The sequence below is a fragment of the Macaca mulatta genome, chromosome 4 (genome assembly GCF_049350105.2).
Source record: "Macaca mulatta isolate MMU2019108-1 chromosome 4, T2T-MMU8v2.0, whole genome shotgun sequence".
NCBI lineage: Eukaryota > Metazoa > Chordata > Mammalia > Primates > Cercopithecidae > Macaca > Macaca mulatta.
The window spans coordinates 13,311,962-13,331,328 of NC_133409.1; the positions used below are offsets into that span (position 1 = coordinate 13,311,962).

Below are 19,367 nucleotides of genomic sequence, written 5' to 3' on the forward strand. Positions count from 1 at the left end.
AGCAGAGAGGGGCGTCTTGTCTTCCCATTGTCTCTCTACCCTCTTCTCTTATGGCCATCCTCTGCCCTGGTCTGGCTGAGCCCAGTTTTCATGGACCTCAGAGGGGAGGAAGTGGGTGCCAATTGGTCCATGGGCGGCCATGGGTGCCGGGAAGAAGCACCACCAGTCCCCACTTCAGTCTGTGGGACTGGCAGCCCGGCCTTCAAGTCCTCTCTGGCCTGAAGGTGGTGCCTTGCTGAGGACCTGCCCCTTTCAGGCCAGGACTCTGTCTCCCGCTGCCATTCGAGGCCTGGGGGCTCAGCCCCAACCCCACTCCAAGATCAGAGCAGGCACCAAAGTGGAGAGAGGCCAGGCGGTGGAACAGACACCCTCGAGCCTGTAGGGATGCGGAGAGCGTGGGGAGTGTCCTTCCTGGGGCCCCCGAAGGTGCAGGCTGCAGCCACGCAGAGGTCCTGCACCTAGGAGGGCCAGGCAGTGGGAGCAGACACCACCGAGCCTGCAGGGATTGGGGTGGGGAGTTTCCCTCCTGGGGCCTTCGAGGGTACAGGCTGCAGAGACGACGGGTCCTGTGCCTAGGAGGGTGGCTGCAGTCTCAGCAGATCCTGCCTGCACCCAGCCCTCCTCCAAGAGCATAAGGAGGTTCGAATCCACAGCTGCAGTTTGGGTGGCTATAGCCCTGCCCAGGAGTCGGGGGACTCCTGCCTGCTCCATGGAGCAGGAGGCCTGGGTCTGCAGCTGTGGTTTGGGAGGCTGTGGCAGCTCCAGGAGTTCCCATCCCAACTAAGAAAGAGCAGAGCTCCCGGTGGGGCTCCCACTGGCTCCATGGAGCGTGCAGTCCCAGCCGCGCCTCCCTGCTGCAGCCGGCGTGATGGCGGCAGCCACAGCCATCAACTTTGCCTTCATTTAAGTACAGGCCATAAGAATCATTATAAATGGCCGGGCGCGGTGGCTCAAGCCTGTAATCCCAGCACTTTGGGAGGCCGAGACGGGCGGATCACTAGGTCAGGAGATCGAGACCATCCTGGCGAACACGGTGAAACCCCGTCTCTACTAAAAAATACAAAAAACTAGCCGGGCGAGGCGGCGGGCGCCTGTAGTCCCAGCTACTCGGGAGGCTGAGGCAGGAGAATGGCGTAAACCCGGGGGGCGGAGCTTGCAGTGAGCTGAGATCTGGCCACTGCACTCTAGCCCGGGCGACAGAGCCAGACTCCGTCTCAAAAAAAAAAAATAATAATAAATAAAAAATAAAAAATAAAATAAAAAAAAAAAAATAAAATAAATAAAAAAAAAGAATCATTATAAATGAGTAATAAAATAACTGGGATGATACTTTAAATATATATATTGCCTGGTTTCTGAGGGGATAAAAACCGACTTACATTTTCTCATCATCTTCATATCCCTCATATTGTCTTAATTTTAGTTTTCTTTCTTAATTACCTTATTTTATTTTATTTTATTTTACTGTTTTTTGAGACCCGGCTTGCTTCGTTGCCCAGGATGGAGTGAAGTGGCATGATCTCATCTCACTATAGCCTGCATCTCGGGCTCAAGTGATCCTCCCACCTCGGCCTCCTGAGTAGCTAGGCCTACAGGTGGGCACCACCACGCCCAGCTAATTTTTGTATTTTTTGTAGAGACAGGGTCTTCCTATGTTGCCCAGGCTGGTCTCGAACTCCTGGGCCCAAGCAATTCACCCACCTCAGCCTCTCAGAGTGCTGGGATTACAGGCACGGGCCACCGAGACTGGCTTTAATTGCCTTATTAATGCAGATTCACGGCATGAAAGGAAGGGCGCAACGGTAAAACCTACCCAAAAAAGTGAAACTAGATACATCAGCTCTGAAAAATCAACAAATTATTCTCTAGGACGGTAGTCCTTTATTTCAAAAAGGATTCTCAAATGCATGTTTTAGTGGAATTGGCAAGTTTACTAAAATTTCCATTTGCTTTGAATTTTTATGCGGTGCACACATTCACTCTAGGAGGCGCTATCCATCTCTGGAGAGAGAATCAGAGAGAAGAGGAAGCTTTATGACCTGACCCCCGGGGCCCGGGAGGCTGAATCTCACACAGTCAGTGCCTTCATCCTCCAGAGAGGTGCAGTCATGGAGGTCAGCAGGCCTGCAAGACAAGGTCTGGACAGTTTGAAGTTTTTTGGCGGTTGGCGGGGGTGTGGCGGAGTCCCGCTCTGGTCACCCAGGTGGGAATGCGGTGGTATGATCTTGGCTCACCGCAACCTCCGCCTCCCAGGTTCAAGCGATCCTCCTGCCTGGAGACAGGGTAGAATCCCAGACTGGTCTCAAACTCTTGGCCTCAAGGGATCTTCCCATGTGGGCCTTTAAGTTCTTTTCATCTACATTTTCCAAAATATCTATCATGTGGTTTTTTTTTTTTTTTTTTTTTTGAGGCGGAGTCTCGCTCTGTCGCCCGGGCTGGAGTGCAGTGTCCGGATATCAGCTCACTGCAAGCTCCGCCTCCCGGGTTTACGCCATTCTCCTGCCTCAGCCTCCCAAGTAACTGGGACTACAGGCGCCCGCCATCTCGCCCGGCTAGTTTTTTGTATTTTTTAGTAGAGACGGGGTTTCACCGTGTTAGCCAGGATGGTCTCGATCTCCTGACCTCGTGATCCACCCGTCTCGGCCTCCCAAAGTGCTGGGATTACAGGCTTGAGCCACCGCGCCCGGCTATCATGTGGTTTTTAATTTGCATTATTTTATATGTTTATTTAGAGACATGGTTTCGCTCTATCACCCAGGCTGGATGGAGTGCAGTGGTGCACAGTTCACTGCAGCCTTCACCTCCTGGGCTCAAGCCACCCTCCCACCTCAGCCTCTTGAGTAGCTGGGACCATGGGTGCACGCCACCACGCCTAGCTAATTTCCCCTGCTTCTTTCTTAATATGGAGGTACTGACTCAGTGTTTACATTTGAGGCTTTCTTCTGATTCCCCCTGCCTGAGGGCTTTGTCTCACGGTGCTCTCAACCATGGTTCCCTGCAGGCCCTCCCCAGCAACAGTGCCTGGGCTGAGGACAAAGTGCAGCAAGCAAGCTTCTGTTTGGTGCTGAAATGTGCGGGAATGTCTATGGGAAGGTTAGAGAGTGGTCAGTGGTGTCGCATTTCTGCACAAGTACAGATCCAGGAGAGAGAAACATACTTCTTCTTCTCAGAAGATTCTTAGAAATCAGGAATACTTCTTCAAGGAATTGTTTTTAATTTTTTTGGTCTTTTAAGGAAATTATTGATATGTGTGCAACATGGATGACTCTTAAAACATTATGTGGAGCGAAAGAAGCCAGTCCAAATAGAAGTGTAGTGACTGGCCCAAGTCTGGGTGACTTCAAAGCCTGTGTTCTTTCAACCACTCTCCAAGGGCCCCTCAGCTCCCTGAATCCCAGGCCCCTCCCCTTGGTTTCTAGTCTGAGCCCCAGGTCTGCTGTTAGGGGAGGCCCTTGGACAAGTCCCTTCCCAGTATGAGAGGCTTAGATGAGATTGCTTCTAAGATTTGTTACAGTTCTAACATCCTAGCACTTTCCAAGTCTATTTCTTTTAAAAAGCTTACTTGTTTTTGCCCGGGTGCGATGGCTCACACCTGTCATCCCAGCACTTTGGAAGAACAAGGCAGGCGGATCACGAGGTCAGGAGTTCAAGACCAGCCTGACCAACATGGTGAAATCCCGTCTCTACTAGAAATACAAAAATATAGCTGGGCATGGTGGCACGTGCCCGTAATCCCAGCTACTCAGGCTGAGGCAGGAGAATCACTTGAACCTGGGAGGCAGAGGTTGTAGTGAGCCGAGATGGCACCACTGCACTCCAGCCTAGGTGACAGAGTGAGACTCTACCTCAAAAAAAAAAATTAATTAATAAATTAATTTACTTGTTTTTGAATAGTTAATAGTCACATGATACAAACTTCAAAAGGATATACATGTCACAGACCAGGAAACTAAAGAGATAGGAGGACTAAGTGAAATATGGTTTCCTGGATTGGCTCCTGGAACAGAAAAAGGATATTCTTTAAAACTAGTGAAAGTGGTCCAGCACTGTGGCTCACACCTGTAATCCCAGCACTTTGGGAGGCCAAGGTGAATGGATCACTTGAGTCCAGGAGTTGGAGACCAGCATGGGCAACACAGTGAGCCACGCACCCCCATCTCTAAAAAAATTTTAAAAATAATTAAAAAAAAAACCAAACTAGTGAAAGTCAAAGTTTGGAATTTGGTTAGTAACAATGTACCAATACCAGTTTCTTTCTTTCTTTTTTTTTTTGAGACAGAGTCTCACTCTGTTGCCCAGGCTGGAGTCCGGTGGCAAAATTTCAGTTCACTACAACCTCTGCCTCCTGGGTTTAAGCGATTCTCTGGCCTCAGCCTCCCTAGTAGCTGGGATTACAGGTGCGTACCACCACACTCGGCTAATTTTTGTGTTTTTGGTAGAGAGGGGGTTTCACTATGTTGACCAAACTGGTCTCGAACTCCTGGTCTCGAGTCATCACCTGCCTTGGCCTCCCAAAGTGTTGAGATTACAGGAGTGAGCCACCACTCCTGGTCCCAGTGCTTGGTTCTTAGTTTTGACAAATATGCCATGGTCCTGTAAGATGTCAGCATGAAGGGGTATATAACTCTTTGTACTCTTACAACTTTTCTGTAAATCTAAAATTATTCCAAAACAGGCCAGGCGCAGTGGCTTACGCCTATAATCCCAGCACTTTGGGAGGCCAAGGTGGGTAGATCACCTGAGGTCATGAGTTTGAGACCAGCCTGGTCAAGATGGTGAAACTCCATCTCTACTAAAAATACAAAAATTAACCAGGCGTGGTGGCAGGTGCCTGTAATCCCAGCTACTTGGGAGGCTGAGGCATGAGAATCACTCGAACCTGGGAGGTGGAGGTTGCAGTGAGCTGAGATTGTGCCACTGCACTCCAGCCTGAGTGACAAGAGCAAGACTCTGTCTCAAAGAAAAAAAAAAATTATTCAAAAATAAAAAGCATTTTTGTGTTTTTTGTTTTTAAAGTAACGTTTTCCCTTTGTCCCTGTCCTTGAGCCACCCAGTCCCCCCAAGCCAGACAACCAATGTTCAATGTTATCTCTTTCTTACATAATCTTTAAGATATATCCAATTAATATTAAAAGAAAATCTAGGCCGGGCGCGGTGGCTCAAGCCTGTAATCCCAGCACTTTGGGAGGCCGAGACGGGCGGATCATGAGGTCAGGAGATCGAGACCATCCTGGCTAACACAGTGAAACCCCGTCTCTACTAAAATACAAAAAAAAACTAGCCGGGCGAGGTGGCGGGCGCCTGTAGTCCCAGCTACTCGGGAGGCTGAGGCAGGAGAATGGCGTGAACCCGGGAGGCGGAGCTTGCAGTGAGCTGAGATCCGGCCACTGCACTCCAGCCTGGGCGACAGAGCGAGACTCCGTCTCAAAAAAAAAAAAATTAAAAAAAAAAAAAAAAAAAAAAAAAAAAGAAAATCTATATTCTACAAATGTATCTCCAAATAGAAAGTGTGCTCTGAGATAAATTCCTAGAAGTGGGATTCCTGGGCATATAGTTTTCATAGTTATTGCCAAATTGCCTTCCATAAAAGTTGTAACAATCTATCCTTCCACCAGACAATGTGTGTGAGGACCTGTTGTCTCATCAGCTCAGACTGATCTGAGAGTGAACTGGTATTCACTTACTTCAGTTTAAGTCAGACTGTCAACTCTCAAAGTGCTCTTGAACAAAACCTCTCTAGAAAGCTGCCACAAAATGGCGGCTCCATTCTCAAGGAGGGAGTAGAGGCAAGCTGCGAGTCGGCTGCAGTGGCAAAGGGCAGCAAGGCCATGAAGAAGCGCTCGCCAAATGATTAACATTCCTGTCGCCAATTACTACTGTCCTCAAGAGGAGAAGACATTCACTGGAGGGCATTGTCTCTGCTTCACAGCACACAAAGGGTCAAGCCTCACAAATTTGCTCCTAGTTGGGGGGAAAAACCCTCACAGGTCAAAGTGTTCAGATTACAGATCCAGGAAAATCCCTTTGCAGAAAGAAGACAGCAAATCCCCAGTGAAGTTGAAAGGACAAAACTTTCTTCACCTCAGAGACACTCCAATGAATAAACCGGTTAAACATGGTTTGGATTTAGTGAACATGAAAACAACTGGATTAAAGTATAATCTAGCTAGAAAGGAAAGGAAATGTGCTGAGAGCGCTAAGCAATGACAAAGCTGCGGTGTTTACATCTGTCAAGCAGGAACGACCATTCCAGGTTTATAACTGAATCCTCTTAAATGTTTAATTTTTCTTTAGCTCAACATGAGCCTCTGCTCATGTTGGCCTCTTTGATAACACTGGCACCAAGGCAACTGTGCGAGCACGAGGGGTGTAGAGTCCAGGAGTCTGCAGGCACCAGCTGTCAGGGCGAGGGTTCGGCATGGGCCTTGGCCAAGCTGCACACAGTCCAGATTGGAGGCAGCATCCATCACACAGGTGCAGGTTTTAGAATCACAAAGACTTGGGTTTGAATCCCAATTGTACTTTTTACTGGCTGTGTGACCTTGGACAAATTAAACTCTGTCCCATTTCCTCTCTTGGTAAAACGAAGATAATACCCATCCAATAGGGCTGTTTCGATAATTAAATGAGGTAATACATGTAAAAGCCTACACCGAAACCTAAACACTCAATAGGTGGTCGGATCACCAATCTGTCTTTCTGCCTCTCCTGCTCCTATTTCCCCTTGTACACACACCGGAGCACCAAGTGAACCTGTTCCACATCAGGCTAACTCCAGGCACTTCAGATCTTACTCTGGGACAGGAGCATTCCGAGTTTTTACATTAGGGCTTCTTAAACATTTTTGTAAAGACCCCTACTCACATATCTGTTTGTAAAAGTATAAAATAAAATACATAGGATTATAAAAGAAACCAACTTATTGAAGTATGTTTATTAAAATATTTTAAAACTTGTGATAAAATATGTGCTTCTTTGGAAAATGTTAAACAAGCTGGGTGTGGTGGCTCACACCTGTAATCCCAGCACTTTGGGTGGCCAAGGAGGGCGGATCACTTGAGGCCAGGAGTTTTAGAACAGCCTGACCAACACGGTGAAACCCTGACTCTACTGGGGGAAAAAAAAAAAATTAGGCATGTGTGCGCCTATAGTTCCAGCTACTTGGGAGGCTGAGTCTGGAGAATCGCTCGAACCCGGGAGGTGGAGGCTGCAGTGAGCTGAGATCGCACCACTGCACTCTAGCCTGGGCAACAGATTGAGACCCTGTCTCAAAAAAAAAAAAAAAAAAAAAAAAAAGAAAAAAAAAATTAAACAAGATCTGGGGGTGAGTCTGATAACTACAATAATTTTCAAGCAGTGATCAATGTATTTCAAGATCTGCAACAACAAATGTGATATAATTAACATATACTTACATTTTTTAATTGGTGACAGTCAAAAGTCCTGCCTCTACTAATACTCTGGTTTACTTCTACATTCATAATGGAAGAAATAATAAATTTTAGTTACAGAATATTAAAGGTGACCCCCTCTCTCTCTCCCTTAGAGCAGAAGAAAAAAAAGAATATTAAAGATACACCATTTTCCCATTCAAATTAGACTCCAGGTATTATAAAATATTACCACCTCTGTTCTCAAGACTGTCATGCCAGCACTCCCTTATTTTACTTTTTTCTCTGACTTCTTTCAAGATTTTATCTTGGTCTGTGGTTTTTTTGCAGTTTGAACATGACATCCCTAGGTGTTTTTGTTATTTTTATTTTTTTACCAACAGGGTTATTATTTTTAAATTTATTCTGCTTGGTGTTCTCTCAGCATCCTGGATCCGCGGTTTGGTTCACTAACTTTGGAAAGGTCTCAGCCATTATTACTTCAAACATATAGACAGTTTGAACGACACGGGTTTGAACTGCGCAGGCCCACTCATACACAGACTTTTCCAATAGAAGTAATAGAATGTGCCTGTCCCTTCTGCCTCCCCTTCCGCCTCCTCCACCTCTCCGCCTCCCCACCCCTGGACAGCAAGACCAACCCTTCCTCTTCCTCTTCTTCCTCCTCCTCAGCCTACTTAACGTGAAGATGAGGATGAAGACCTTTATGGTGATCCACTTCCACTTAATGAATAGTGAATGTTTTCTCTTCCTTAGGATTTTCTTAGTAACATTTTCTTTAGCTTACTTTAAAAATACAGTATACACGTAACATACAAAATACTTGTTAACTATGTTATCAGCAAGGCTTCTGGAAAACAGTAGGCTATTAAATTTTGGGGGAGTCAAAAGTTATATGCAAATTTTCAACTATATGAGGGGTTGGCACCCCTAACCCCTGCATTGTTCAACTGTATATATTTTTTTGCTCTACTCTCTCTTTTTCACGTATTCCAATTACACATATGCTATACCTTTTGAAATGATCCCAGTTTTCGGATGGTCTGGGTTTTTTTTCCTACTTTTTCTCTTCCCATTTCAGTTTGGGAAGTTCCTACTGACCTACCTTCAAATTCACTAATTGTTTCCTAAATTTGTCAAGTCTACTTATGAGTCCATCAAAAACATTCTTCGTTTTTATTATAGTGATTTTGATTTTTAGCATTTCCTTTTGAATTTCCATCTCTCTGATTACCCATCTATTCTTGCACATGTCTACTTTTTCCATTACAAATTTTAATATGTTAGGTTGTAATTATGAAACAGGGAATCTGTGTCATATCCAACTCTGGTTCTGATTGCTTTCTCTCTTCAGACTGTTTTTTCTTTCTTTTTGGCATGCCTTGAAATTTTTTGTTGAAAGCCAGGTATGTTGCACTGGGTAATAGAAACTGAGGTAGACAGGCCTTAAGTGTGACAGTTCATGGTAATCTGGCTAGAGGATGGACTATGTTAAATGTTTGCTGCAGTTACAGGTGCCAGAGGTTTCACCTTCCTCTAGTGTCTTTGCTTTTGCCTGTCTCTTAACTTTGGGTTTCCCTAGTTACTCCTCCACAGAGGGGGACTTCCAGCTGTAATCCACTACGGTTACACTGGAATCCCGTTGGTGCGGTGGTAAACTGTGGGAAGTGGGATATTCTATAATCTTCAGATTAAATCTATGTCTTAGTGGGCCTTTGAGCTTCACAAGTGTTTTTCCAGTGGTACAGCTTTTCCTTTCTGGCCTCCTACTCCCTTCTCTGGCTGCAGCATTTCCAGTCTATTTCCTTGAAATCCTGACCCCTCTTGACTAAGTCCCCATCCCCGCCCCAATTAAGAAAGACAGGAAGCCTAGAGGGGAGGGGCTAGAGTGGGAAGAACGCCCTTCCGCCAATTGGGATAAGGCTCTGGCAGTCTTTCACCCTGGAGAGTAAGCCTTTGTAATAAAGGTTTTGGACACTGATCCCTTTTCCACATCAGAGCCACAGATCTTACTAGATCTTCACTGAGAATGTGGTGGGATTCTTGGAGGTAAAGCTCACGAACCTGTGGAGACCCCTCTTAAGACTATGATCCCCAGGGACTTCTCACTCTCATACTCGCCCACACTCAGCTGCTAGCAATTCATTACCATCTAAGTGTTTCCAACTAGCTTATGGCTCCAGTAGCTTTTGCTCCAGATAAGCAGATTTTGGCTGTCTCTCTCTAGATAGCCCTGTTTCTCCAGACTTTAGGATGATGGTTTGCCCTTCAACCTCAATTCTCTGACGGGTCCAAGAAAAGTCACTGATTTTCCATTTGTCCAGATTTTTCTTGTTGTAAGGACAAGATGATAACTTTTTCTCTTGAGAAAGGGTCTCACTCTGTCACCCAGGCTGGAGTGCAGCAGCGCAATCACGGCTCACCTGCAGCCCCACTCTCCCAGGCTCAGGTGATCTCCCGCCTCAGTCTCCCAAGTAGCTGGGACTACAGGTGCGTGCCACCATCCCTGGCTAATTTTTTAATTTTTATAGAGACTGGGTTTTGCCATGTTGTCCAGGCTGGTCTTGAACTCCTGGGCTCAAGTAATCTGCCTGCCTCAGCCTCCCAAAGTACTATTGATTACGGGTGCATACCACTGTGCCAGGCTTGGTGCCAACTTTCAAGCTTTTTATCTGTAGAAGCTTAAACCAGAATTATTTATATCATTTTGGTCATTCCCTTCCATCCACCTGAACTACTGTGTCCCTTCTTGTCCTCAAATTTGCCGTGACTACTGTACCTCTTTGTCCTTTTCATGACTAGGTTTGAGGAAGGGGCTGGTGTTTGATCTCTCCTCTCTGTCAGCACTTTGCACAATCAAGTGCTTGGTGTTGCTAGTTGAGCCCACTGGGTCGCTTTCATTTCTGGCACTCACTCTACAGTAAAGAGCATCTGGGATGAGGTGTTATTGCCCAGCACCCTCTAAGCTTCCTTTGTGCTTTTAAATTCATTTCCCTGGCCTCCAAGTCAGTCTTATTTTCTTAGCAAGGTTGGAATAAAGCAAACTTCACTTCCTGTAAATTAGGATTTACAAAAGTAATTTCTCAAGTTCTGATAAATCCTTTTTTCTCAATTTCTTGATTTCTTTCTGTAATGACTTAAGTAGCCAGGTAAGATCAGATTTGACCAAGTTCAAGGAAATCACAGGGCCTCTGAGCTAAATGACCAAACCTGACAGTTTCGGAATTACTTCGGAAGCTTTAAAAAAGAAAATCCTAAACTCAGTCCTAAGAGAGTAATTGTGGTGGGTAGCTATGTTTAGGAAAATACGATACTTCTAGTAAGCTGTGCATGTCCAAAAGAGCTACTTACACCTAAACTTAAAATCAAAACTAAAAAACATACTAGGGAGACAAAGTGAAAAATACTATAGAAAAACCAAACCAAACCTATTCATTCATAACAAACGATATAGGAATTGTTTCTTAACATTCACCCTTTCACTCATTCAGTAACTGTATTGAAAGTCATAGGCACGGCTGGGTGCGGTGGCTCACGCCTGTAATCCTAGCACTTTGGGAGACTGAGGCGGGTGGATCACTTGAGGTCAGGAGTTTGAGACCAGCCTGACCAACATGGTGAAACCCCATCTCCACTAAAAAAAATACAAAATTAGCTGGGCATGGTGGCGCACGCCCGTAATCCCAGCTATATCGGAAGGCTGAGGCAGGAGAATTGCTTGAACCCAGGAGGCGGAGGCTGCAGTGAGCCAAGATCATGCCACTGCACTTCAGCCTGAGGAAGAGTGAGACTCCATCTCAAAAAAAAAAAAAAAAAAAAAAAAAAAAAAAAAAAAAATTCACAGGCCCTGTCCACAAGGAAGTACACCAAGCCATGGCCTTTAGAATCAAGGCCAGGCGCGGTGGCTCAAGCCTGTAATCCCAGCACTTTGAGAGGCCGAGACGGGCGGATCACAAGGTCAGGAGATCGAGACCATCCTGGCGAACACGGTGAAACCCCGTCTCTACTAAAAAAAATACAAAAAACTAGCCGGGCGAGGCGGCGGGCGCCTGTAGTCCCAGCTACTCGGGAGGCTGAGGCAGGAGAATGGCGTAAACCCGGGGGGCGGAGCTTGCAGTGAGCTGAGATCCGGCCACTGCACTCCAGCCTGGGCGACAGAGCCAGACTCCGTCTCAAAAAAAAAAAAAAAGAATCAAACACCTTCACAGTTTATATCCAGTACCATCCTCTCCCGGTTAACCTTGAAAATTCTGCTCAAGCTTTCAAAACCTCAGTCTTCTCATTTGTAAAAATAACATTATCTACCTCATAGGGAAGTTCTGTGACAGAGATCACAGTGGAATTATTACAAACTTCTTATCTCTATCCTAAAACAGTTTTAACTCCTTTCCTAGCCTAAACACTGGCGTTTTGTTAATAATAGCAGCTGGCACCCACTGAATATTAATCTGTATGCCAGGGAGTGGGCTAAACTCTGTCCATCCATAGCTCAAACACATTTTATCTGTAAAGGCCTGGGGGCCACAGCCTTATTCCTTCATTGGCCATATTCACCCCACTCATGTAACCAAAAAAGGCAAAGCAAGTGGACGCAACAAGACAGACTTTCAATCTAGGGTGGCCTCCTAGCAAAGAGGGCTGAGTGGAAAAACCATGGGATGTAATAAAAAGGAGATGCTCCTCCTCCCCTAACACCCCTTCCCCCAAGTCATAATCACTACCAGGGGTCATGATGGCAGAACCTCTGGGTAGCAAACCAAACACCAGATAAACCTATTCTGGAACTGCCATGGTAAGTGAGTAAGAGTGGTACCATTTGCTACTACTACTGTTGTATCCATGACTACCACTGTCAACTAATAACTATTATTATGCTTTTATATGTTCCGACACTGTTCTGTGAATTTTACATGTAATCCTCAATGTAAGTTACTAAAGTTACCACCAATATTGACCCTTTATAACTGGCAGGAGTTGAGACAAGGCAATTAAATACTTAAATAATGGACACAGAGCCTGAGATTCCTTAGAATTACCCATCCATTGCTTTGTAATTCACTGCCAAATTAGTTTTTTTAGGAAGATTCTTAAGGGATTCTGGAATCCCCTCCTATGTAGTTAGAATTATGAGCACCTGTATTTTTACTTCAGTGGGTTAAAGGCATAGTTTTACTATAAACCATGGTCTCAATTTCCTACGAGACATCACTGAAAAGTACCCTCCTCCATCAGGCAAAAACATGTTACCTGGAATAAACTTTTCGCCTACTTTAAAACCATTGACTTTTCAAGAGCATGCCTGCCCTTAGGAAATTGTGGTAGAGGTTAAAAGTGGGCAGGCTGGTACAAACCATCCTAAACCACACTATTCCTTGTCTGTGAGTGATCAAAATCAAGACTCCATGGTGAGTGGAAACCTTGACATTACTGACATTTTTCTGTTGTGGGAGGCTGGCTTGTTCATTGTAAGAGGTTTAGCAGCATCTCTGACATCCACCTGTTAGATTCCAGTAACATTCCCTAGTTGAGACAACCAAAAATATCTTCAGACATTGCCAAACATCCCCTGGGGGACAAAATCATCCCTGGTTGAGAACCACTGCTTTATTTTAATGTTTAACAGAAAAAAAAAAAATTCTTTTGAGACAGGGTCTCACTCTCACCCAGGCTAGAATGAAGTGGCATGATCTTGCCTCATTGCAACCTCAACTTCCTGGGCTCAAGATACACTTCTGGCTAGCCACCCAAGTAGCTGGGACTACAGGCACACACTACCATGCCCAGCTAATTTTTAAACTTTTTGTAGAGACACAGTCTCACTATGTTACCCAGGTTGGTCTCAGAACGCCTGGCCTCAAGCAATCCTCCTGCCTTGGCCTCCCAAAATGCTGGCACTATAGGTGCAAGTCACTGTGCCTTGCTGAGAACCACTGCTTTAAAGAATTATTTGGTTTTGCAGAGCTACCATTATTCTGTTCTGCATACCCAAAACTGACAGCCTTTGACTTTACTTCTCAGTTCACTGAAATAAAACTTACGTGTTGCTTAGCTTTGTACCTTCTTACTTTACGGTAATTGAAATGTCCAGTATTAGGGAACTGTGAAATACTGTTTGAGCAACGAAAGGCCTGATGGGGCAACTATGACTTCTTCCTATGACTTCCATCTGCTTGGTGGACATCCTAGTTTGGCCAAGACCTAAGCTTGTTTCCTTTTAAATGGACTGATCCATCTTCAGAGGAGACGCCTCTGTTGTAGGAGGACAAAATTTCTTTACCTTGGGATTTAACTCCAAGTCACAACGGGTCCCCAAACCACCAGAAGCTGTACAGACTCAAACTAGAGACCACATTCTGGCTGAAAGGTCTGACCACAACACAAGCTAGGCAGCAAGAAGTCATGTATTTTCTGGTATCTTATCATTTTTGCAGGTCAGTCTACAAGATTGTGCCCTTCTCTTAAAGAGGATAAAGTGTGCTACTATCCCAAACCAAATTAAAGAGAAAGCACAAACCTGCTGACTAAGAAGAGTTATTACACCCCTGCTAAATGTATTTAAACAAGTCACTCAGTTGAACTAGGAAAAAACTTCTGAAAAATAGAAGAAATGGTATTGACTTATCTTTAAAAGTCCTTTTAATAAATGACTTGAGATTATAAAACAGTTTTGAAATACACAAAAGTGCTTCAAAATGATTCAGTAAGTCTTAAGGAATAAATTTTTTAGTATATCACTTTTGTTGTTGTTGAAAACACCCCATTCAATGGGTGGAAGTATATTTGATGTCACCACTGTTTAAAGGGAATGGAATGACAGGAATGAGAAGTATATAATTAGTAAATAATCCCTCTCAACAAGTGACTTAAGCAGTCACTCATGGAGAGCAAAGAAAAGCTGGAGGCAACACAATCAGTGCATATCAGAAACGCATTTTAATTTTTATTTGAAAACAACTTAAATTTTTAGACAAATGATTTTAGTATATAAATTTGATTTTGTTTTTATACAGAATATAAAGATTTCCCTCATTAATCTTCCATGTGAAGGGTATTACAAGCCTGAAGGAAGATACTTTCTGCACACAAGTATGTATCTGATGTGTGCAGTACTGGAAACCAATGGTGTAGTGCTCCTACACATAAATTGGGTCAAGTGACATCACACATTAAAAGGGGGAAAGAGAAATATTCTAGTTAATCAGATGCAAGAAGCAAATAAGACACAAAAACTGTGCAAATAAGACCAAGCCAGTAACTTTAGTTAGGACACTGCAGATTACATTGGAATAACAGGTTTGTGAGGCTACAGTGTGCACCACATTAAAACAGCAAGGAAGAGCTATTTATATAGAAAGGCTGGAATGAGGGATTTTCACTAAAGCAAATTAACTTCTTGTCAACTGCCAAAACAAAACAAAACTGAGCATATGAGTGTTAGTATACTGAAGGCATGTTATACCAGTTTCTGTGCAGCATGCTAAAAGTTAGAACTTCTTCACTGGTGCTTATCAATCATTAATAGTCACATTTTTGCCCCTTCTTGCCAAATTTCAGGCATGTCTTATTTTAGATGGAGTATAGCTTTTATCTATTATTTCATCTTGTAAAAACATGTGAAGACAACGTTCATTCTGTGCCAGAGGATGACCAGCGACCCTAAGAATAAAAAATATAAATTTAGTCCAACATTTTACACAAGGTGGGGGAGTTCAAAACACATCTTTTAAGGTTAAGAAGTATATATAATTTTTTTTTTTTTGAGATGGAGTCTTGCTCTGTTGCCCAGGCTGGAGTGCAGTGCCTGATCTTGACTCATGGCAACCTCCATCTCCTGGGTTCAAGTGATTTTGTGCCTCAGCCCTCTGAGTAGCTAGGACTACAGGCGTGCGCCACTATGCCCAGCTAATTTTTACTTGAGATGGGGTTTCACCATGTTGGCCAGGCTGGTCTCAAATCCCTGACCTCAAGTGATCTGTCCACCTCAGCCTCCCAAAGTGCTGGGATTACAGGCATGAGCCACCGTGCTTGGCCCAGAAGCATGTACAGTTTACTAATAAGTATTATTCTGGACTGTCCATAAAGCTATGCACTATCAACTAATGGCATATGTTCTTTTGTTTGGTTCACAACTCTTAATTTAGAAAACATTTAATCACAAATTTTTCACTGCTTGTGGTACATGTATCCAATTAGCTTTACATATAGCTGGTGTATTCATAAGAAACTTTAATTTTAATGTTAAAAGTGAAACATGTCAATTGATCGTAAGAACTTCTTTTTTGAGATAAAGTGTTGTTCTGTCACTCAGGCTGGGGTGCAGTAGCGTGATCTCAGCTCACTGCAACCTCCACCTGCCAGGTTCAAGCGATTTTCCTGCCACAGCCTCCTGAGTAGCTGAGACTACCGGCGTGCACCACCACGCCCCACTAATTTTTGTATTTTTAGTAGAGACAGGGTTTTGCCATGTGGCCTTGGAACTCCTGACCTCAAGTGATTTGCGCACCTCGGCCTCCCAAAGTACTGGGATTATAGGTGTGATCCACTGCACCAGGCCAGAATCTATTTTAAAGAGGAGAAGATACAGGATTGAAGTTTGAAATAGAATGAAGTTCAATAAAAGCCCCAAATACTAAAAAAAACAGCCACAAATATCCAGGCATTTTGTTTTTGCCTGCTTAAAACCAGACTGGGCAACCAGACTCTTATCTTACAACTTAAAAACATCTAATATAGGCCAGGCCCTGGCTCATGCTTGTAATCCCAGCACTGTGGGAGACTGAGGCAGGCAGATCACTTGAGGTCAGGAGTTCGAGACCAGCCTGGCCAATATGGCAAACCCCTGTCTCTACTAAAAACACAAAAATAAGCCAGACACTATGGTGTGCACCTATAATCCCAACTACTCAGGTGGCTGAGGCATGAGAATCACTTGAACCTGGGAGGTGGAGGTTTCAGTGAGCCGAGATTGCACCACTACACTCCAAAGCCTGGGTGACAGAGCAAGACTTTGTCAAAAAAAAAAAAAAAAAAAAAAGGTTTATAGACAATGAAGATTGAGTGCTACAGTAGATAACCAAGGGCTTTATGTAACCCTTTCTCTTCTGTTTACCACTCATGCATCTTCAAATCACTAGATAAAATTTAAAGTGTAAGCTCATATTACCATATTCTGTAGGATTTGATTTACTTTTCCTAGTTTAAGGCCAATGCACAATTACAGTGAGGTCTTTCTTGGCATAAATCTTTCTATCATTTTGGCTTTCTATTACTTTACAAAATAGCTGTATTTCAAACGGGAATAAAATTAAAAGCTAAAAATATTGGTTTGAGCTTATCAAGAGTTTCTAAAGTAAGAGAGAAACAATCCTAAGTCCTCTTACATTTTTAAAATACATTTTACCATGAAAATTAAAAATGTGCACCTTTATACAAGACATGCTAATACCTCCATCTGCAATCAGACAAGATGATTGCAAGTATATTGTAAGTTTTATTGTTCATGCTAGAACATACCTTAAATCAGAAAGAATCATAAGTAAAACTGTATTTTTTAAATGCCGTAATTTTAAATGTAATTTGCATAAATTAACCAAGAAAAACAAATACAAAACTTAGGTCAACACAAAGATGCTCATTTCAATCACTCAAGTGTGTTAATATTTATCACATGATATTCAACTTGTCGGATACTTTTACTTTGTTTAAATGATATGAAAAGTTAGGAAATGGCTAAAAGGCAACAGTGCAGTTTAGCTTAACATCTAAACTATAAGTAGTCACTTAAAGTAGTCTCAAAACATACCTCACTGCTACACTTTGAGGAATAGGAAGCACTTACTTGTTTATAAACTGCTCCAGCCCTTGTTTTCTTTCCTCAATAAAATTGTCATCAAATATTCCATCATCTCCTCTAAAAGGAAGCTGACGCAAAAACGCTTTCCCAGGGAGTGGGGGAACTACGACCTAAAACATGAAGACAGAAAGTTCTTGATCATGATGACTGGTTGTGAAAATGTATAGAGCACAGCATGAACACAAAGCATGTCCTCACTATGGCAGCCATCACCTGGTCAAACTAGTTTAAATATAAAAGAGCAAAAAATACACTGAAAAAAGACCAAATGTTTAGACAAATGCAGAATAGCCCATCAGACAAAAGCTCCTAACTCAAAGGCAGGGCCCAGAGCTTATATTAATTTTCTTGGCCTTATCGAAGCACAGGTATACAAAGAGAACACTCACAATACTGAAATAAAGGTTACCATGCCCCTCAGACACTTGTGATGCCACTTGGAGAAGTCAATGCCTTCTTGCAATAGAAACTGCAGAGATCAAAATCAACTCTCAATTAAATGAAGAAATGTTAATGTTCTCTCTGCAACATGGTTAGATAAGAATTCTGGTTTCAGCCAGGCGCGGTGGCTCACACCTGTAATCCCAGAACTTTGGGAGGCCAAGGTGGGCGGATCATGAGGTCAGGATCATCCTGGCTAACACGGTGAAACCCCATCTCTACTAAAAAACACAAAAAATTAGCCGGGCGTGGTGGCGGGCGCCTGTAGTCCCAGCTACTCTGGAGGCTGAAGCAGGAGAATGGTGTGAACCCGGGAGGCGGAGCTTGCAGTGAGCAGAGATCACGCTAGTGCGCTCCAGCCTGGGCGACAGAGCGAGACTCCATCTCAAAAAAAAAAAAGAATTCTGGTTTCTTCAACCTCTTACCATCTGCATTATAGTCTTTCCTGTTTGTGTTTGAGGTGATGACAAAATATCAGTAACTCTAGTTGTCACTATTCTGTTTCCTAAATTAAGAAACAAGTCAACTTTCTCCCAAATGCCCTATCCTGCTGTATTTTCCCAAAGACCTGTCATTTCTCCCTTCCCGCACTATAGGAAGATCCCAAATTTTCCCCTTCAAAGCCTAACCAAGGGTCAACTCCTGCGATCTCTCCCTTCTGGGAATTATCCGGAGCTCAAATATTATTATAGGCCAGGTGCAGTGGCTCACGTCTGCAATCCCCGCACTTGGGAGGCCAAGGAAGGCGGGAGGATTGCTTGAGACCAGGAGTTTGACACAAGCCTGGACACATGTCTACAAAAATAAAAAAAAACTTAGCGGGGTGTGGTGGTGTGAGCCTGTAGTCCCAGCTACTTAGGAGGCAGAGGTGGGAGGATCACTTGAATCCAGGAGTTCAGGACTGTAGTGAGCTAAAATCACATTGCTGCACTCCAGCCTAGGTGACAGCGAGACCCCGTCTTAAAAATAAATAAATAAATTTTTTAAAATGTTATTCTGGAGCTCAAAATACTTGTTTTGATTAAATAGCACCTAGCTATTTCACAGGTTTCTTTGGTTTCTCTATCCTAGCATTATTGAGAATCAGGTAATTTTTGTACAGGGGGGCTTTCTTGTGCATTATTTTCTTTCTTGAGATGGGGTCTTGCTCTGTCACCCAGGCTGGAGTTCCATGGTGCAATCATGGCTCACTGCAGCCTCCCCCAGACTCAGGTGATCCTCCTGTGTCAGCCTCCTGAATAGCTGGGACACTACAGGCACACAGCATGCCACCATGCCTGGCTAATTTTTCTATTTTTTGTGGAGATGGTGTTTCACCATGTTGTCCAGACTGGCATTCTTTTCTTTAGCTGTATCCCTGGCCTCTACCCACTAGACATCATAGCACCCCCCGCTGAGACAATAAAAACTGTCTCTAGACAGTGTCAAATGTCTCCCCTCCCGGGGGATAAAACTGTCTTTGGTGGAAAACCACCAATCTATCATACTAATGTCTTCAAATCAAGACCCCTGTCTTAGGCTTTTTGTGGTTATTTTAAGAAAAACTGGGCATACAACAGAAGCTCAAATATCTGTTAAATGACCAACCACTTAGCTGGATCCTTACTTTAAAACCAAACAGAAAAATGTGTAAGCAAACAATTAGAACAAGGAGAAATATAGATAGTAAACTGATACATATA

At 43.7% G+C, this 19,367-nt stretch overlaps 1 protein-coding gene across 1 annotated transcript in view; it reads right to left on the reverse strand.

The window, feature by feature from the left end:
- Positions 1–14,305: 14,305 nt before the first annotated feature.
- Positions 14,306–19,367, reverse strand: part of SNX3 (sorting nexin 3) — a 49,276-nt gene continuing 44,214 nt past the window's right edge. The window contains 2 exon segments of the mRNA NM_001257953.1: positions 14,306–15,047; positions 17,230–17,354. Coding sequence (NP_001244882.1) covers positions 14,942–15,047; positions 17,230–17,354 — 231 coding nt within the window. The 3' untranslated portion in view covers positions 14,306–14,941.